The sequence below is a fragment of the Macaca mulatta genome, chromosome 3, assembly GCF_049350105.2.
Source record: "Macaca mulatta isolate MMU2019108-1 chromosome 3, T2T-MMU8v2.0, whole genome shotgun sequence".
Taxonomy (NCBI): Eukaryota; Metazoa; Chordata; class Mammalia; order Primates; family Cercopithecidae; genus Macaca; species Macaca mulatta.
Window position 1 is genome coordinate 135,966,430 of NC_133408.1, and position 22,382 is coordinate 135,988,811.

A 22,382-nucleotide genomic window follows, 5' to 3' on the forward strand; every position below is an offset into this window, starting at 1 on the left:
GCCATATATTGTCACCTGAGTTAACGTTTTATGCAGTTCTGTGCCTATTAAACTATTTAAAAATACCAAACAAACCAAAACAACAACAATAAAACTTTAGTAAACCTATATTTCTGCTACTCCTTTGGAGAGTCCCCATGTGTTGAACTTTAGAGAGTGTTCATACTTATCTTCTGTCTCTCTTCCATCTACTCAGAGTGATCTGTTCGACATCCGTCTACCTTTCCTCAGAAATCCTATGAGTCTTTAAGAGCCTAGGTTATTGCTAACATCCTGTGGTATTTCCTTCCTGATTAAACTTGAAATTTTTACTTGTTTTATTTATTTAACATGTTACAGCATTTTCATGCCAACAAACCTGATCTCTCAAACTTCAGTGTAATCTCCTTTGACAGATTGACTTTACCAAGAATGTGATAAAAGGCATATTGACTGATACAAGCCAATCAACAGACGTTGAAAAGCAGAGACTGTGCTTAAGACATTGTGCCAGATAGGCACTGGTAGTGAGACAGAAATAAGTCACTGCCTTGCCCTCTGTAATTTATAGTCTAATAAGAGAGCTAAAATTAAGTACACATAATTGTTGTCCTAGATAGAGAAAATAAGAACACTATGAGGGATTAAAGGAGCAAGAAATACTATCTGTTGAAAAAACATCAGCAAAGATTTTGTTGTGAAACTCTGGGAAATGCGCCTGAAAGAATAGTTTTGTTATTCTTACAGCAATTGCCATTATTAGTTTTGCTGCTAGGAACAATGCATGTTCTGGCAATCCTAGAAAAGCCATTATTGTCTTCACCATCACATAATATCTTTGTGACAAAAACTGTGAAGGGTCTGAGATTTTATCTTGCTCTCAAGACAGGTTAGCCTGTCACAGTTTCGTAGATGTTGTCAGAAAACATTAGACTCTTGGGTCAGAGACAAAAGACTCTATTACTCATGGCACAGCAGGCAGCAAGAGCTTCTTGTTTCCATCAGTGTCCTTGCCCCTCAAGTCCTGCAGGGGGTGATGCGTGGCAGCCTAGGTAGACACTGCACTCAGTGGATATGTGTCACATCTCAGGGACCCCAAGCTTAGGAAACACCCAATCTTATAAGGTGGCTGTTAGCAAAACTGTCTAAACTTTGTCTAGAGGAAGATATAATCTTTACTATCCCGGTCAGGAAACAAATCTTTCATTTGCCCTGGAGGGAGATTCTATTTCTCTCTTTTCAGGCTATTTGAAAAGATATTCTGGAATAAAAGCTGTCAAAAGATGTATAAAAATGCTGTGGAGAATTAACCCCTAAACAGTGTGTTTAACTGGAAATGGTCATTTTGAAGCCATTATTTAGGGGAATACAGAGCAATATGCAATAAAACTAAAGTTTAAAGAAGTCTTCATTTTACATAATAATGAAAAATGAGTAAGAAGGGATGGTACTATTGTAAAAAGAAGCAGAGCCTGTATCTCGTAAGTTATGCTATAAACATAATGCATTATTCTGGATTATGGAAGAGGTATTATCTAATCTAGTTATATTGATAAGGGAATTAGTAATGAAAATCTTTCCTGATAGATGATCCTAAATGAATTTATATTTTATTATATATGATAAAATACATATATTTGTAAACATAGTGTATATATACATGCATATGTTCTAGCATATCTATTTGAATAATTTATACTTCCACAATAAAATCATAATTCCCAAATCAATTTGAATCTCAAATTAGAATGGGTCTTAGAGGTTATTTATTAAAATCTATCCCTGAGTTCAAGAATGGTTTTCCAAAATAATAGATCAGGTCAAGTTTATAAACTCTGCAGCCTCACTTCTAGAATTCACCCTATAGTGGGGTCAGTGACTCCACTCAGGTGTATGCAAAGCTGCACTTGAACCGGATATTGACTGATATCTTTCCTAAATCATACATGACCCACTGATGGATTTATTGCCAACATCAACATCTATTCTAGGATTTTATGTGTGTGCTTTTTGCTTTAGGTTTGGTTTTATTTTATATCACCATTCTTTCTGTGTTTATCTTTTCTTGTGCTGCAACATCAAAAACAAAACTGTGTTTTCACTTAAAGTTTATATGCCAAAATTGTGTTTTCCTTTAAAAGTTTATACACTGCACTATGAAAATTAAAGAACACCTCATGCTGAATATTATTAGTAAAATACTGCTTGGGGCTCATTGCACCAATGAATAAGAACATAAAAGTAATATTTTATACCTATAATTCAAACCATAGAGTGCTTGTTTCTATGATAATAAATTAAATCAGATAGCATTTATCACTATAAAATGCTATTATCACCACTTTGATAAATTCCCAATATTACTCAGGTATCAGGAGCTGGATTTGGCTACATAATGTATAAGTTAAGTGACACGCCTCTTTCACTTGTGGGATATACATGCCTTACCTGATATTTTACGAGGCATGGCTTTAAGAAAAAGAAAAAGCGTAAGTCTTATTTATTTTTCCTTCTTTTTTTTTTTGATTGAGATGGAGTCTCACTCTGTCACCCAGGCTGGAGTGTAGTGGCGGGATCTTGGCTCACTGTAAACTTTGTCCCCCGGGTTCAAGCAATTCTCCTGCCTCAGCCTCTGGAGCAGCTGGGACTACAGGTGCACACCACCGTGCCTTGCTAGTTTTGTATTTTTTATAGAGACAGGATTTCACCATGTTGGTCAGGCTGGTCTCAAACTCCTGACCTCAGGTGATCCACCTGCCTCGGCCTCCCGAAGTGCTGGGATTACAGGTATGAGCCACTGCACCTGTCCTAAAAAAGCTGAATCTTGAAGATATTTAGGATTCAAACAAACGTGAGATTTTGGAAACTAAAATGCCTGTAGGAATCATTCATGTAAAAGAAAAGTCTGAAACAAATCAAAATATCTGTTCCATTTCAACTCCGGAGGAAAGTTGCCACACAGGAATGCTTGCCTAGTGTTGCATTTCATCATATTTTTCTAGGGAAATCGGAAATAGGGATTTTTATGCAAGATTTTTAAATTTTTAAATGTTGGCTCTTAACCTAAAAATAATTACAATTTGCCACTAAATAAAAAAATACCACCAATCAGCAACGTCTAATATTTTGTTCGATAATCAGAATGTCTTTCCAGGCTGACAGAGCATAAACTGGGATGGTGATGGATAGAGGAAGGGGAGGCAGAAGATAATAGAGACTTTAAGGGAACAAACAAACTGCTGTAGACAGAAGAGTCTGTCTTGCTGTGATAGGCCTACCAATACAGTCTAACAACAGTAAACATTGACACTGGACTGGAAAAGGCTGTACCTGAATCCTTCTCAACCAAGGTCTCTGAGGATTCTTAAGCATCCTGAGGAGAAAGAGGTTGTTTGTAAAAATGTTAATGATGTCTTGAGAGGCCCATGCTACTTGGCTGTGTTATTTTGACTCCTTCATCAAATTCTTAGGTAGCCTGGGGTATTAGTCCATTTTCATACTGCTATAAAGAACTACCGAGATTAGCTAATTTTTAAAGGAAAGAGGTTTAATTGACTCACAGTTCAGCATGGCCAGGGAGGCCTCAGGAAACTTCCAATCATGCTGGAAGGTGAAGGGGAAGCGAAGCACCTTCTACACAAGGTAGCAGGAAGAAGAAGTACCGAGCTAAGAGGGAAAAGACCCCTATGAAACTATCAGATCTTGTGAGAACTCACTCAGTATCACGAGAACAGCATGGAGGAAACTGCCTCCATGATTCAATTACCTCCACCTGATTTCTCCCTTGGAAAGTGGGGATTATGGGAATTACCATTCAAGATGAGATTTGGGTGGGGACACATAGCCTAACCATATCATCTGACTTCTATGGAGGCAATTAAGTAAAAACTGTAGAGTATTTTGGTGAGAACCAACATCTCTCCAAGATAAATCACCTGACCAGGTGAGCCCATGAAATTGATATGGTCGCATGAGATGGTGCTCCCTTGAAACGCCCAGGGAACTTAAGAAAGGAGGTGGACTGAGCGTTTTCATTCTGGTGAGGGAGCGATTGATCCAGCAAATGTGGGGATAAACAATGTTAAGTGGAGACTTAAGCTCTTGAGCCACAAAAGCATTTGGGAACTGACCAGTTGCTGCAGTTACTCATATGGATCACATTCCTTTGTTTCCACCCATAGATTTATTGCAATGTGGGTTTGCACAGATAATAAGAATTTTTTAAAGAAACTCCCAAAATAATAGCATCTCTTTGATAAAGCTGTGGTAAGGATTAAATTAGATATTGTATTTAAAGCAATTGGCACAAAAATTGGAAAACTTGATAATGCTAAGTGAGGGTATAGGGGCATGGATTGCCTGTATAGAAATGTAGCCATTCTGGAGAGCGGTCTGGTACTACATTCACAGATGCAATACTTACTTGCCCTGAGACCCAGTAATTCTTATCTCATGTATATATACCAACGATTTTCTTACACAGATCCAAAAAGGGCATGTACAAAAAGGTAACAATTTATTTGATGTCATAGAGACTTGGAAGCAATCTGGGTATCCATTGTTTGGAGAGTTGATAAGAAAATGTGGGGGAACCACACCTTAACATTACAAAACACTCAGCAACAGCAGACTATATGTGTGCATAGGACTATTGAGGGACCTCAAAAACCCAGTTCTTAGTGAAAAAGATAAGAAAGAGGTAAGATTTAACTTCAATACTATTTACATAAATTAGAAATATATGCACAAAAAGCAGTAGTATACACTTTATAAGAATATATACAAACAAATAAGGTACCTGGTAACAGGATACAATAGTTGCCTCCTGGGGGGATGGAAATAAAACATGGAGTGGGAATAAGGAAATAAATAATTAACTAAAATAAAAGAGGAACTCTTTAAGAGTGTTGGTGAAAAGGAATCATGAATTAAGTAATATAACAAACTCAAACCTCTGCACATAAATTGATAAAGCAAAAGAAGGAAAAAAAAATAAAGTTCTTAACACAGTGCCTGGCACATAGTACAATTATTCTATAGATTAAGCAAAAAGAGGACCAAAAGGAGTCTGAGAAAAAAAAGAAAGTGATAAAGAAAAAAAATCTCTTTGAAAAATAAATTAAGTTTTGCAATTAGAAATTTGTGGAACCAGTTAACAAGTATAGTTATACTGATTTCTGCTTGTGGTCTCAGGAAAGTGCTAGGTACTATTGCAGGTGAAAAAGAAAAGTTTGATATATTCTCCTTATCAGAGAATAAACCAACAAACTTAAAACATAAGTTTTAAGGAATGTATAAAGGAAGACAAAATAAACTTAAAATGCAATGAAAACTTTTGGAAATCCAGTTGGAAATTGGTAGAGTTAAACAATGTTTTTAAAAAATAATCACTCTGGGAGGCTAAGGTGGGCAGATCATGAGGCCAGGAGATCAAGACCATCCTAGCTAACACTGTGAAACCCCATCTCTACTAAAAATACAAAAAATTAGCCAGGTGTGGTGGCAGGCGCCTGTAGTCCCAGCTACTCAGTAGGCTGAGGCAGGAGAATTGCTTGAACCCAGGAGGCGGAGGTTGCAATGAGCCAAGATCACGTCACTGCACTCCAGCCTGGGTGACACAGCCAGACTCCATTTCAAAAAATAAATAAAGAAATAAATAATAAATAATCAAAGAGACAATATGGTGTATTACTGGGTGATACATTATAAGTCAGCATTAAAGAGTCATTCATCCTTTAATCATTGTATGCAACAAACGTTACGGAGAGCCCACCACACAGCAGGTTCTATGTTAAGTAGTAAAAACACAAGAAACTGCAGGATGTGCCTGAGTTGGAGGAGCAGTTAGGTTTAATATGGGAAAGGGCTGGTTAAGGCATGGCTGTCCTCTGAAAGGCCAAGACTTGAGGTGAACTTTCAAATATAATTTTTTTTAAAAAAAGGATTTATCATAAAGTAAAAGCCCAGAGATAAGTTTCTTAATTATGCAGATAATTATGTGAATAACACAAAGCCCCATTGTATCTTATCAGAAAATAGAAAAAAATGGAAATGTCTTGAACTATAGAAGAAAGTGAAATGGTTTTCAGCGTGGTTTATTTTTATATGTAGTTATCATAATAGTACATTATCTTTTATTTTAGATACACTGGCCTAGTACAGCTCTAAAAATGGAAGAATGCATAATGAAGGGAAAAGATGCGGTAAGTATTATTCATTGAAATTAAACAAATCATCAATTATATCCCTAGTTAACCACAAAGAACTGAATCACTGAATTTTTATTTGCTCTTATAAAAGCATGTGTGCAATTTGGTTCATGAAGAAAAAAATGTATAGGCATATAAGACATAATTATGTAAAATTAATTTCAATGTAGAGTTAAAGGAAGCAGAGATGCCATTGAGATCTTGGTTTTTATTTTGTTTTTTAATATCTTAATCAACTTGGGTTTATAAATTCCTTATACTAATGCTTATTTCCCATGTATTTGGCAGAAAAATAATTGCAGGTAATTTTTTTTTTTTTGTAGGAACAGTTAAGCACATTCTTTGTGAGATTTCACTTTACATTGTTTAGTAAATTAGAAAAGAATGAAGAAAAAAAAGTCAACAAAAAGTTTGAAAGAGGCAATAAACACATTTTACCTATTCCTAAATATTTTTAGGGTCTCTTCTACTTTAAGAAGCAATATTCTCTTTCTCTATAGTTTCCCTGTTGAGTGTGAGTGGCAAAAGGCTGTGCGTCAGCCCGCCGACACAGTCCCTAACACACTAAGACGTCAGTGATAGGACTTTCACATACAAGCAGTGTCTAGCTGATTTCGTGACACAAATGAACCCTGGAGGAAGGCCTGGACATCTGCCTCTGAAAGTGAACTTATCCTTTTTTCAGTAAGGAAAAAAAAAAAAAAAAAACTATATAAATGACTAACACACATTATACTAACTCCTCATTCTCTGTAGCAGCTGGGTCACAGCCAAGGAGTGAGTCAGCACATTCCTGTTGCCTTAGCCCACCGCATGATGCTGACTAATTGAACATATTCTTAGGCATGTCAATCTAAGCTCAGCTGAGCCAAAATGTGGTCTAATAGGCTCCCTGTCAGATGTGACGGTGTGTCAAGAGAGGAAATGCAGGTGCTTATGGAAACAAACAACAGATATTTTCATCATTCCTGAATGATCAGATTCTACCAAATATATGGGTCACCTGAAGAATAAAATATCATGTGATTGCAAATTTGAAGAAATAAATATACCTGTGTGCTCTAGATAATCAATTCAATAGTGCACTCCTCGTTCTTGCCAAGTGATTCCGCTGGCCTTTTCTTCTAACACTGTTATAGGATAAACTTTAAAGTGCTGAAATTGCAACAGGTCCTTATAAAACATGACATTAATTGATCATTACGTGTATTGATTTCAAGTAATACTGGGCACTAAAAGAGTTTAGTATTCATTTCATAATTTATTTTTAATGAAATAGCAACACCTAATTTGTCAAAAGAATGCTTACTAAAATTAATTTAGCCAAGTTGATTTTGAAGCAGTTGTAAATGTTTCTTTAATTCAGTATACTGATCATTAAATTCACTTACTGATGGATATATTAAAATGTTATTAACATGTGTTATGTATTAGGTGCTGTGCTCAATTAACTGGGAAATGCCGAGATGTGTAAAATAGATTCTGTCCTCAAGAAGCTCACAGTTGAATACCAATGTTGACAAACTAAAGCATCTAGGCCAAAGGTGGCTTGTTGCCTATTTTTGTAAATAAAGTTTTATCGGAACACAGCCCCACATATTTAGTTTTGTATTGTTTATGGCTGCTTTCATGCTATAGCTGCAAAGATGAATAGTTGCAACAGAGACCAGATAGCTCATCAAACTAAATACATTTACATTCTGGCCCTTTACAGAAAAAGTTTGCTGATTCCCAGTCTACTACTATTTCCTACAGTAATATAGTAATCTTATCATAGTCCTACAACAAAATGTTGGTTTTATTGGTTAGTTTTCCGTATTTACTTAACAATTCTCTCTGAAAGTGCTGTATGTAAATTTGTGAGTGTGAGAATGTAGGACTTACTTTCCAAAACATTAAAATTCTGTTTGTCCTAAATACTGCATATTTTGAGAGGCTAAGGCAGGTAGATCGCTGGAGCCCAGGAGTTTGAGACTAGCCTGGGCAACATGAGGAAACCCCATCTCTACAAAAGATACAAAAAGATTAGCTGGGCCTGGTGGCACATGCAACTTCCTCCAGTAGTTGCAGCTACTCTGGAGGCTGAGGTGGGAGGATCACTTGAGCCTGGGAAGGCGAGGCTGCAGTGAGCCAAAATTGCACCACTACATTCCAGCCTGGGCAACAGAGTGAGACCCTGTTTCTTGGGAAAAAGAAAAAAAAAAAAACTGCATATTTCCATATGAATAACTATGTTTTTTCTAATTTTTGGTTTTAATGACTTTATGCTGATTCATTGTTTATACTGTACTTAAAAAACCAACAGTGTTGGGAACAGCTTAATTACTTAGTGGAACATATTGCCATGAGAATTTTTACACTTGAAGAAATTTCTGAATAGTGCTTTTTTCATTCCTCAATTGTAAACTAGAATACATGAAAAATGATACACTCTCATTATAAAATGTAATTTACACATCACTGCTAACCAAAATGTGTTTCAGTAACCCCACTTTCTTCTCCAAGTTCTTGTCCTCTTTTCTTCTACCCCTCTTGCCTCCTTCGCCCAACAGAGATTGATGGTAAAACATGAGCTTTCTAGGGCTAGGAAAAACAAAAATCAAAAAGGACTAAACATGTTTATTATACTGATAGATTCCTTCCTTTTTTTTCCTGCTTTAGGGTGAATGTGCAAATTATGTTCGGGTTTTGCATCACTATAACAGGACACACCTTCTGATTTGTGGTACTGGAGCTTTTGATCCAGTTTGTGCCTTCATCAGAGTTGGGTATCATTTGGAGGTAAGATGTTTCATTCATTGCTATCAATAAAAATAATGCTTAAAACAACCTTGTTCTCAAAGAAAGACTGCAGCATTTCTTCCCAAGAAAGATGAAAGCATTTGTGATATACTGTATCAGTTTGCTTGAGACAGATAAATTATCTTTCTGGGCCTTCAAAATTCTTGTCAGGTACAAAATCTGTGAACCAATTAATTCGCTATGTACTCAATTCACTGAACAATTTTATTTGCTTAATTCGCCCACTTAAGAACATCTCTTAACATCAAACTGTGTTCTCTATTGTGTTATATTAATATTTTCATTGATTTAACCACCAAACTGGAATATGTATATAGGTGTGTGTGTATGTGTGTGTATATATATAATTTACATAAATAAAATGTAATATTTTACAGGGGGCATGCAAAGACTTTTTGATTCTGTAATTATTTTCTTATGGTCAGATGAGGTAGGGAATGCAGGAGGAGGGAATATTTCAAACTGAGTTAAGGTAAATATTACTTGGTGCCAGTTACAAATCTCTTCCGCTAAGACTTTGCCACTAGGTGATACTGCATAATAAAAGCAAATCCCAACTGAATCCTGCCACACATATAATACTTACTAGCAAGCAGGCTCAAAGATCAGTCATATAACCTATTCCTGTAAGCTGAGTGAATCTCAACTCACATTAATTTTAGGTACATTTTGAAGCACTGTATATCGCAAGTTTACCCTGAAGCATATGAAACAATATACTCATGTAGAATCTGTTACTTTTCATCTACATTGGAAGGCAGAGTCCTACACTAAGACAAGGCACAGATAAAATAGAGTTCTAGGTATTCTGTTGTTAAGCAGCTAGACTCATGATTCTTATATTCCATTTATGAAAGTGCAGCAGTGGCCATAAAATATTAATATTTTAAGCCACCACATACAAACAACACCGTTTCACCACTAAAATATTATTTCTGATATTCCTTATACTAGTTAACACTCAAGTGCAAATATAATTCAAAGTATTTGAAGTGCTTAACAGCTGCCCCTAGAGAGTGCCCGTGATTTAACTACTTCAGCTGTTAACTATCTGTATAGGCAGATTCTATCATTAGCGTATTTTAAATGTTAACTAGCCACCCCTAGTTGTAGATTAAATTAAGTAACATCTAAAATACATCACGGTGTATTTACTGAATCATTTTAAAGAAACAATGCAGATGATATAATAGAAGAATTTTAGGGATATGGAAGGCGAATCATGCCACTGTAAGGTCAGAATATATAGATGTATACAACAAAGTATACATAAGTATATACGTGTGTATGTGTAGACACAGAATATATACCTCTTGTCGTGCAAATCTGCTAGACACAAATTCAGTTTCATTTATTTTAAAATGCTTTTGTTTCACCTGTATTTTTAAAGGATTTTCTTTCTTATAGAATTCTGGGTTAAAAGTTGCTTTTTGGTTTTGTTTTGTTTTCTCCTTTCAGTATCTCAAAACTACTTTGTCTTCTAATTTCTTTCTAATATAAAGTAAAGCTTTATTCCCATTGATGTTTCCCTTTTAAAATTGCTTTTATCTTTTCAGATTTTGTCTTTATCATTGCTTTTCAACAATTTCAATAGTGTGACTTTATGTGTGAAGGAGTGGGAGGGATCGGTGTCTGTATTTCTTAGGATACTAAGATTCTTGGATACCTAACGTTGTTCTTTCCATCTAATTTGGTAAATTTTGATCATTATTTCTTCAAATAATATTTCTCCTTCATTTACCCACTCCTTTCCTTCAGGATATATATATACACACACACACACACACACACGCACACATATACATGTGTGTGTATATATATATGAAATATATATATGCATATATATACTTGTATATAAATAACAGAAAAAGAAAAAATATATATATATTTGTTAGACTTCTAGGCATTGATCTAAGACACACAGTTCATTTTTATTCAACCTTTTTTTCCTCTAGTTTTCAGATTGGAAAAATTCTACTGATTTATATTCAAATTCATGTACTCTTTCTCCTGATATCTCCAGTACGCTACTAAGCTCACCCCATTGGATGTACCATACAGAGCGTAGTTTACTTGAAAGGTGTATTAGCCCATGTAAATTTGCAATGGGCAGTAGCCACCTTTTTCAGCTTTGCAGCCACTGCCTTTTATTTACTTGCACATACAGTTCAGATGTTGGACAGTGATGTTGAAGATAATTTACAAGGATACATACCATAGCTTCTAGATTTCACCACTCACTTTTCTGCTTGAGTTCTAGCCACTCATTTCCACATGAATTAAGGGATTTCCTCAAGTGAAAAATCTCTCTAGTCTTTGTCTACTCTTAATTGATCTCCAGTGCCTTTTAGACGTTTTAAAAAATAAATCATATGTATATATATACACACAAATATATAGTTTATCATCATTTTCTTTGAAAGATTTGTCCAATATAAGATGCATTATCAGTAGCAGAACTGGAACTTGGTGTACTTTAACTTCATACGCATGATAGTGAATAACTTCATCTCACATAATTATCTAAATATTAAATATGATTGAAATATTTGAGTCATGTTAGAATCTTTAAATATGATTGAATATTATTTCAATCAAATTCCAATAGTTGAATGCTTATATGATTGAAATACTATCCCCCATAATTATCGAAATATCAGATATAATATATTTTGAAAAAATTATATATATACATACATGTCACAAGAGGAACTGGTGACCATCCAATAATAAAAGCAGTATGAGATTTATCCCCAAAACACCATTTAAAGTCTTGATGCAATTTTACATGAGGGAATGAAAAGTTACAAATCATTTAGTCAAGGAGAATACTTTGATTAAGTAGCGAAGAGGCAGTGATGTATGGAATCGGTTTGCAGAAATTTATGTTGGTTAGAGAACAGCAGGAGATAAAACTGGGATAAGTTGGTGGAAGATTTTACTACTAGACATTGGCACTCTGTGTTATTGTAAAGACAGCACGGAGACCATGAAGGAGTTTTGAACAGAGTATTTGATTGACAAGACATTCATAATATTTAAGATTGATTCAAGCAGGGAGAGATGAAAAGCAGAGAGAAATTTAAGGAGGCTATTACATGATCTTTATGAGAGATCGTGAAGGTATTTAACACGGTTGTTGCAATAGTCAAGAAAAGGAAGTGTTGAACTCAAGTGAGAAGCTGCTCAGCAGGAGAGTTTCTGTAACTTAGCATTTTGTCTGATGTCAAAGATGAAAGGGAATTAAAAAACAATTCTAACTTTATTTCTTGCTGATTGGGAAGAAATACAAAGTTCTTACCAGCAAGAGAGAGCTATGGAAGCGGGGTAGGTTTTTGTAAGAATCTAACAGATGTCCAGTATTTCTGTTTTAATTTTTTCATTTTCACTTATGGTTATTTGAAAGATTGAGTCTGGAGCTAGGAGAGGGTGTTCTCAGAATAGATTGAATTATTAAACCTTGGGGGAGTAGTTAATAGTTTCCTCTGAGAGTCTGTCTTCTCTTCCTCTCTCTCTCTCTCTCTCTCTCTCTCTCTCTCTCTCTTTCATACTGCTCTCACTTTTCTTTTCTCACTCTCACTTTCCCAAAATAACTTGAAAAGTGCCATTATTTAGGTGCTGGTAGAATGTCTAGGGAGTATCATGAGCACTCAGAGAAAGATTGGATATAAGGCAAATCAGGTTAGTGCAAAATCAGAATTACATTTGTAAAAGAAGAACAGTTTTAAAATGATAATTAATATTATGAATGGTACAGTTTTAGTAAGGGGATAAGTAATTAGAAAGGGAATTACTGAATAGTGACACAATAAATGCAATAATGTCATTGATTTAATCAAGAAATAGAGTCATGCTGGGCACAGTGGCCTGTAATTCCAGCACTTGGGGAGGCTGAGGCTGACAGATCACTTGAGGTCAGGAGTTCAAGACCAGCCTCAGCCTGGCCAATATGGTGAAACCCTGTCTCTACTAAAATACAAAAATTAGCCAGACATAGTGGCCGGCACCTGTAATCTTGACTACTCGGGAGGCTGAGGCAGAATTACTTGACCCTGGGAGGCGGAGGTTACAGTGAGCCAAGATCGCACTACTGCACTTCAGCCTGGGCAACAAGAGCGAGACTCCAACTCGAAAATAAATAAATAAATAAATGAAATAAACAATCGTTAAAGAAAATAAATATAGAGAAGAACATAAAAAGTGTAAGAATGCTGAAAGAAGATTTTTCTTAGAATAGCAGATAGGGAAAACTTAAATTATTTATTTTTTGCTACAGGCGTTGTTGATGAGCTTTTGATTTTGCACCCTACTTAATCCCTCAATTTTTGTGGGGGGATTTCATGGAGAATTAAATGAATGTCCCTGCTGCTATTCTCTCAAAAGTCTGAGAGTACTTTTTAAACAGTAACAGGTGATACAAATATAAACTACTACAGGTTTATGTCTACCTCTGATTTTACTCATGTCTCAAAGAAAACAGAAATTATGTGTTGAATGTAGATGCTCAGACAATAAGAAAGAGAGTTTCAGGTATAAAGCACATATTCCTAGATAATTGGCAGAGACCTTGGCATCTTACAAAATTAAGATGGTTTTTATTACTTAATAGCCAACATTTCTCTTAAGAATGAGAAGACTTTAACACAATAATATTAGCATGTTACTATTTGTATTAGTTTTCTTTCTTGCAAACAAATTACCAAAAATGTAGCTGATTAAAACACAGCTTCACACACTTATGATCTCACAGTTTCTATGGGACAAGAGAGTCCAGGCACTGTTTAGTTGGCCTCTCTGCTAAAGGTTTCCCAAGGCTGAAATCAAGGTGCTGCAATCTTTCTGGAGCTCAGGGTCGTATTCCAAGTTCATGAGGTTATTGGCAGAATTCATTTCCTTGCAGTTATAAGACCAAGGTCATCATTTTCTAGATGGCTGTCAACCAGGGCCTGCTGTCAGCTTCTAGGGACCACGTGCAGTTCCTTGCCATGCGGCCCTGTCATAACATGGCTGCATACTTCTTCTAGGCCAGCAGGCAAATCTTTCTGTTCAGTTTACTAAGAGGGAATCATACAACACAGCTTCATCATGACAATGACTATCCCATCATGTTTGCCATATAAAGTAGTATAAGGAGTGATTTCTTACCATATTCACAGGTGGGCCTACACCCAGAGGAAGGGGATTGTATAGTACAGCTATATTTGAGAGTGGGATTCTTGAACACCATAAGCTTTCTACCTACCACAGTATTCTTTCCATATCTTACATGTGAAAGAAAGGTTGCATTAATACAGGTGTTTTTAGAAAATGTTTCTGGGAGAGGCAAGGCATAGGCCCAGAATGAAGGATGAGTAATGAAGCTGTTTTTTTTTTTTTTTTGAACTTTGTAGTGCTCCTCTTAAAAGAAAACTGCATGCCTCCTTGCAAAGATTAAGGGATGAAAGTTTGGGCCGTCTCCAGAATTTTTCTGCCCAAACCTGGGAAAATTTGATTGTCCTTGAGAGCATAAGCATTTGAATATAGACTGCTGCCATATTTTAACAGTGTACAGTATCTTTTCTCAGTCTATATTTACAGCATATTTATATTAAGTATGCAGACTAAATTAGTCATGCAAATATATTTTGCATCTAACAGTGTTCTCTATGATTTTCAGTATATGGTTTCGATAAAAGTTTCCTCTAGTGCAGAAAGTAGCAGTGCGCTATTTGGATAATCATAAGGGTTATACATATACCTCTGAGAGTACAAATCTCTGTGAAAATATGTTAGACACTTTACACAAATAATGTTTTTACAAGGTAGTCCACAGTTAAATGTTATAGACTGGAAATATGTCTTTTTCTAGTTGCTTGTATTCTGTAGTTAAATATTTTGTATAATGACAGCAAGATATTGCTATTTAGACAAAACAATGTTCTTGCCTTTTAAAGTCATATGTGTTATATGTTATCTCATTGGTCCCTGAAAGCTTGAACTCCATATTTTAAGTAACTATTGAAAATACATTTTTAGGCAATGATTATTATTCCAAGTAAATTAAAACATACATGCTACAAATACATGAATTTTAAAATCAGATGTTTTCCTCAAAAGTATTTTATTAATGTTTGTTTCTTAACTTTGTTTTGGTTCTGTTTATAGTACAAAGTAAAAAATTCATTGGGATATTCAGCAAAACTTGTAAGTTTTTGAGGTTCACCCATTATGTGACTGAAATATGTCTTTTCTCTTTCACAACTGTGATCATTATAGCCATGCATTTAATATTCTTTGTCCTTTCACAAAGAAATATGCATATCTTAATTTCACAAAACATTTTCTTTAATATCAATTCTTCCTGTACCCAATTCTAAACCCCTGAAATTCTAAAGATTTCCAAATTTGTTATTTTAATGAAGTTCTGTTGTATCTGTTTATTACTGCTTGTTTATCAAAATTATCTTAATAGTAAGTAAAAATATTAAAGATAATCATTTTAAAATAATTTGTAAAAATCTAGAGTGGGTAATAGCCAATTGAATAGAATAAATATATGAAAATTTACATTACTTTTTATAACATTTATACTTTCAGATAATTTTTATATACTAAACTAGACTTTAGTTAACAAAAATGTCCAGTTTATAATTTGTACCAAGATATTTTTATAAACATTATTGGTCACATGATGTGAAGAATGACTCTGGTCTGTAATTTATTGATCCATTTTTTGAAAATAATACATAGAAATGTTTTACTGATTTTAAAATTATGGTAATTTTTAATATTCTCATTTCGAATAAGTGATTAGAAGGTAATGAGTACCCCCTATGAAGTCAGGATACGTTTTGTTTTGGTCTCAGTCTATGAGAGTTTCATTCTGCAGACTAATTACTGTATATGGTTTTGTTTGTTTTGTTTTGACTTTTGCTAGAAAAGTAATGGAGATTAAGGGTCATAAAAAGGGAGATTACCTGACAATGATATTTTTTTTTTCAGTAGGAGAAATGGGAGTATTTTATGCATTGGATTTGATATTGAAAGTTAAATGTGAAAGAGAAAATTATTTACACTAACATAGTAGCTATCCGATAAATATCCAGCTCATGCCTGTAATTCCAGCACTTCAGGAGTTTGAGACTAGACTGACCAACGTGGTGAAACCCCATCTCTACTAGGAATACAAAAAAATTAGCCAGTCTTCGTGGCAGGCCCCTGTAATCCCAGCTATTCCGGAGGCTGAGGCATGAGAATTGCTTGAACTTGGGAGGCGGAGTTTACAGTGCGCCAAGATTGCACCACTGCATTCCAGTCTAGGTTACAGAGCAAGACTCCATCTCAAATATATAGATATATATAAACATAAAAATATATAAATAGTATATATAATATATAAAATATACATTTATATAAAAATATATAATATAAAAAATATACAAATATATATATATATATAAATTAGCATTAGAAGAATTCAGTGGAAACCAATACTTTAAAAGAAATTATGCATTTTATCCATTGGAGTATGCCATTTTCTACATTGTTTCTTCTGCTTTCTTTACTGAAATCAAAAGATACTTTTCAGTGTAGCTAATAGAAAAGGCACTGTTATGTTCCCCGGGGCATTAAAAGGTGAGCCTGACACTTTCTCCAGAAGCTTGCAGTCTATTATTTTTGTGATTTTAAAATGCCCAAGGTTATTTAAAAATGTTTCCGAAGAGGGGGATTGTTCCTTCTGGCCTTCCTCTCCTGTCAATCTTATTAGTGAAAGCTGGTTAAATAATTTTCTGATGGGAAGGAAAAGAGGATTCCCTGTGCTAATTTTTGTCTGAAAATGATTATATGAAAGCTATTGGAAAGGTAGACTTCTTGACAAACGTCACTTATGGATCACTCTTTTGCCTGCTCCCTGTGTGTGAGGCAGTCAGTAAGAAACCCCACTCTCTAGCACCATGTGCCTGTGAGCAAAGAGAAGGCCCAGAGAGAAACAGCGTGATGCTTATGTTGCTGAGCAGCCTTGCTGGTGGCCGCTAGGGAATGAGGGAGCGCGAGAGGCATATGTTGAACCAGAACTCTGTAACTAATTAAAGAACTAGGAGGCTAAATTCACAGGGAGCAGTGAGTGCTATGAGGGCTTTTTTTCCCCCCTACTTGAACAAATATAAATACATGGAAGAAGTCAAAATAAGGAAAAGTGAAATGCTCCAAAGCCAACGTTTGCCCACCCCTTCCATGGCACTCCTAATTCTGATTTTGTTGATTTTCACTCAAAATATTTCATGGACATTCATACACACACACACACACACCCACAGACACACACACATACACATATGGATATAATTCCATCTCATTCATTCAAATGCCTGCCTAGTATTTCACGGTAAGAATAAACCATAATGTGTTTAATTAAGCAATTTATCTTTAAACTGTTAATCCTGAGGCTACAGCAAACCAGAAGAAGGAGAATGAGTGTGGTACTTTGAGTGATTTGGCACCTAAAGGGCAAATGAGCTTCTCATGGTTGCGACCCAGCAAGCATTCACGTCTCTTTAGTTTGATCAGACGTTAGAAACTGGCAGCAATATGCCCAATTCAGCTCACAGATGTGCTTTGTTTGTCACAGACAGTGTTTCTTGTTTGTTTTCTTGCAAAGAGCCTACATTTAAAAACCGGTTGGTTTCACACAGTAAATTGTGATTTTCAATGGACCCACATAAAAAGAACCAGTTGGTGCTAAGTAGTTGCAGCCCCACTTTCCAATGGGACATGTGCTTAACAATGTTCCACAGTTTCCATCAAGCACACAATGCACACTTGCACCCAGGCTCTTTGCCAGTTTGCCATCTCCACCTGGCCCTAAGAGGCATTTGCATTTGCTGCTCAAGTACTAGAAGGAATATGCACCTCCTCAAAACGCTTAAGTGCTTGGAATCTAGTAGTAAATAACTATGGAATGAGTGAATGTGTGAATTAATGAATGGGTTTGTTACATTTATGCCTTGATGTAAAGATCGAAGATTCTAAGTCTAAATTAAAATTTTTCAGGACTTAATTATCATATGTAAAAGATTTAGTTAAATTAGGTACATTTTTTTTTTCTTAAACACTTTTTCAGTTAAGTTGGTTAAAGTGTTTATAAAAGGAATTTGCAAATCCCCCTGTATTAGTCTATAAAGAACTGCTTGAAACTGGGTAATTCACAAAGGAAAGAGGATTAATTGACTCACAGTTCCATAGGGCTGAGGAAGCCTCAGGAAATTTACAATCATGGTTGAAGTGGAAGCAAACATGTCCTTCTTCACATGATGGCAGGAAATAGACATACTGAGCAAAGGGGGAAAAGCCTCTTATGAAGTCATCAGATCTCATGAGAACTTACTCACTATCACAAGAACAGGATGGGGGAAACTGCCCCAGTGATTCAATTATCTCTACCTGGTTCCTCCCACGACTCGTGGGGATTATGGGAGCTATAATTCAAGATGAGATTTGGGTGAGAACACAACCAAAGCATATTGCCTCCTCCCCTGACAACTTTTTTCTTTTAATTATATAGATTCTGTCAACTCTTGGAAAGGTTTAGTGGTAACATGATAATATGTATTTGTTTTTACTTTTCTGGTCTTTAAAACATAAATTAAGCATAACATAAACAGCAGAGACATTCGTTAAGTACACCTGTTTTGTTAACTTTTAAAATGAATAAAGAAAAGTATACGACAAAAAATTGTAACCTATGATTCTTTTCAAAAATTGAACACATCAGTTTAAGTAGCATCTAAATCAATAAATAGAACACCAGTGCCCCAGAATCTGTTGTCCCCCTTCAATAACTACCCCCCAAATAAACACTGCTGTGATTTCTATCATCATAGATTAGTTTTGCCTCATTTAGAATTTTATGTAATGGAATCATACACCATGTATTTTTTGTGCAGTTGGCTTATTTTGCTCAACAGTTATACAGAGATTGATCTACATTGTGTGTAGTTTTAGTTCATGTGTTTTCATTATTCTATTTTATTTCTTTACGTGGATATAACACAATTTACTTTCCCACTCTTTTTCTGATCATTCTAATTGTTTATAGCAATTGTGCTGTAATTACGCTGCTATGAACATTCTTATCCATATCTTTTGGTGAACTTAAGGGTATGTTTTCAGTTAGTATATTTCAGTAGTGGAATTGCTGTGCCATAGAGGATACATTAGTAAATACTACTAAACTGTTTTTGAGTCATTGTACCTATTTTGTGCCCACAAGTGGTATATAAGTATTCCATTTACCACACATTAAGCATTGTTTGTCTTTTTCCTAGCATTCTAATGGCTGCATAGTAGTATCACACTGTGATCTTAATTTCTATTTTTTCTGATTCTCAAGAAAATTGTGTGCCTTTTATAGGCTTATTGAGGCTTTGGGTCACTTTTGAGCTGAAGTCTTCAGTTTGTCATTTAAGAGCTGTTTGACATTTGCAAATGGGTTTGTTGGGGGATTTTATGAGGGAGCAAGTATAACATATACAATTCAATACTCTGCATGCAGAAAATAATCAGTGAAAGATAATTCCTATATGGCCCCCTTTTGTGCCGTTTAAAACAGAAAATTTAAAACCAGGGCCAAAATAAAATTGGGAGGAAACAGTAGAAGAGAGCAGTTGATTTATGTGTATATATAAGGAGGGGGTGGGAAAACAGAAACAGGGAAAGAGAACAAAACCAACATTTTCTGATTATGATATTGAACTTCTTGACAATCAAGGTAAGTCTGAAAGAAAAGATGTGCTGCATAGTCCTCATTAGTGTGTAAGGGAGTGGAGATTAATGGTATAAGCTTTTGATTCAAGAATACCCAGGTTTTTATTTTGTCTCTGTAATTTAACTAGATCTGTTATGAGGTTTTTAATAATATTGTCTTCATAAAGGCAGTAGTGAAAATTAAATTTATATATGTAAGAAATTAATTAAATACAAAAAAGAATATAAAATATTTTAAGCATAAAATATTTTTAAAATTCAGACTAAAAATTAGGCTAGTTGTGGTGGCTCATGCCTGTAATCCAAGAACTTTGGGAGGCCAAGACAAGAGGATTACTCCAGCCCAGGAGTTTGAGACCAGCCTGAGCACCATGGCGAAACCCTGTCTCTACCAAAAATACGAAAGTTAGCTAGGCATGGTGGTGCATGCCTGTAGTCCCAGCTACTCAGGAGCCTGAGGTAGGAGGATCACTTGTGCCCAGGAGGTGGAGGCTGCAGTGAGCCGAGATTATGCCATCGCACTCCCGCCTGGGTGACAGAGCCGGAACCTGTCTCAAAAATAAATAAATAAATAAATAAAATGTTAAAAAAATAAAATTTAATTGTATAAAAATTCAAACCTAAAATGTAAGTTATATGTGTGTACTTGGCCAGTAGCAAATTAAGTACTTAATATAAAGTAGCTATTTTTATTGACTTTTCTATCTTTGAGCCTTGAGACATAATTGTAACATAATTCTTGATACAAGGGGCAGTGTCCATAATAAGTCAATTACAAGAAAAATCTGAGGCTTTCTATGTATGAACTTTTGTGTCTCATACTAAGAGCTTAATGTCATCCTAGTTCATCACTTTTGGCATTTATGATACTGTTGCAACTAGATGATTTCTTTCCTTTATGTGGCTACTGTGTAGTAATGATGGATGTTTTGTAGCAGCTACATTAGTCTGCTTTAGGTTGGAAATGTTATCAGACTCAGTTTTCACATTTTCTTTAAAGGATCTGGAGAAAGTTTGAAAAAATATACCTGAAGACCTTAAAATTCTGTAACTCTAAAGATATATTTCACATTTGTTGAAATAATGACTCTAAGAAGAAAATATGCTAGCCTGGTAGGACTTTCTTGGTTTTTGTTTTGTTTTGTTTTTGTTTTAGAATAGGGTCTCACTTTGTCGCCCAGGCTTGAATGTAGTGGCACAATCATAGCTCACTGTAGCCCTGGACTCCTAGCCTCAAGGGATCCTCCCACTTCAGCCTCCCAAAGCACTGGGCTTATAGACATGAGCCACCATACTCAGCCAGAAGTTTTTTTGTTTTTAAGAATATGTTTACTAAGATATTTGGATAATATTAGGTGATTAAGTAATACATTGACTCCTTAACAGTAACTTGAATTTTATTAGTGTAGTCAAGTTGAATTAGTTATAAATTCAGTCACACACTATATTGCTAATTCATGGACATGATATGGAACAGATGTACCTAGAGTTAAATTTGGTGGGCTAATTAAAATATTGGCTTGATTAAAATGACTTGCTTTTTCCGGCCTGGCAAGATGAATTCTGTCAGGTTTTACTTTCCAAATGGAAATTATTTTAAATATAAGTCAACTCTAATTTTACTCATTTATTGTGTTAACTTTCAAAATTCCACATTGTTATAGATATTTTGTCCAGAAACTTTATTTTGATTGTGTGGATTAAACAGCTGGACAGAGAAAGATAAAAAAGAGAAGTGGATGAGTTCAGTAGAAAAACAGAATTCATTGTGTTAACATTATTTTCCTATTAGAAATTGAAAAAAAGCAATTATGAGCCTCAAACAGAAAGAAATCTTTTTATTATCCTACTCTTGGAAAAATATCATTTGGCATGGCACTTACCACTTTGGCCACTGTGCCTTTGTTTACTGGCCTATCTTCTCCAGCATTTTCCATACTAACTGCATCTTTAATGAGAGATATGCCCCCATTGTTTCTATCTCTCTTCCTAAATGTCTTTTCTATTTTGCATTTGGAGTAAATAAATAAGCTTCCGTGTTCATATTTCACTTTTCTCCAGTGATAGCCTTCCTTCCTCTAAGATGAAAAATGTTGCATAGACTTTGTTGTTGTTGTTGTTGTTGCTGTTTTTTGAGACACAGTCTCAGTCTGTCACCCAGGCTGGAGTGCAGTGGTGCGATCTCAGTTCACTGCAACCTCCACCTCCTGAGTTCAAGCGATTTTCCTGCCTTGGCCTCCTGAGTAGCTGGGACTACAGGCACCCGCCACCATGCCTGACTAATTTCTTTTGTATTTTTAGGAGAGACGGGGTTTCACCATATTGGCCAGGATGGTCTCGATCTCCTGACCTCGTGATCCACCTGCCTCGGCCTCCCAAAGTGCTGGGATTACAGGCGTGAGCCACTGGTCACAGCCAAAATGTTGCATAGAGTTTTATATGTCTGCCCATATTCTCATATTTGAACCGTTTGACAGACTTTGCAGTCTATATTGATTAATTGATCAATATATAGATTCAGTTTTATTTATAGAATAAAATTCTGGAGCAAAATTAACAAGCTGTTCTCTCATCCTAGTCCAATTTCCTCAGGACAGTTTGTTTTTCTCTCTAATCCTCGATTTTCTCATTTGTAGAATTAGTTAAGAG

The 22,382-nt window shown here is 35.3% G+C and overlaps 1 protein-coding gene across 2 annotated transcripts in view; it reads left to right on the top strand.

Moving 5' to 3' along the window:
- The window catches only part of SEMA3E (semaphorin 3E), a 291,033-nt gene that overhangs the window by 183,159 nt on the left and 85,492 nt on the right, over positions 1–22,382 (top strand). For both annotated transcript variants that reach the window (XM_028846126.2, XM_028846127.2), the window contains exons 3-4: positions 6,123–6,182; positions 8,850–8,969. In XM_028846126.2, coding sequence (XP_028701959.2) covers positions 6,123–6,182; positions 8,850–8,969 — 180 coding nt within the window. The remainder of the gene's footprint in view (positions 1–6,122; positions 6,183–8,849; positions 8,970–22,382) is intronic.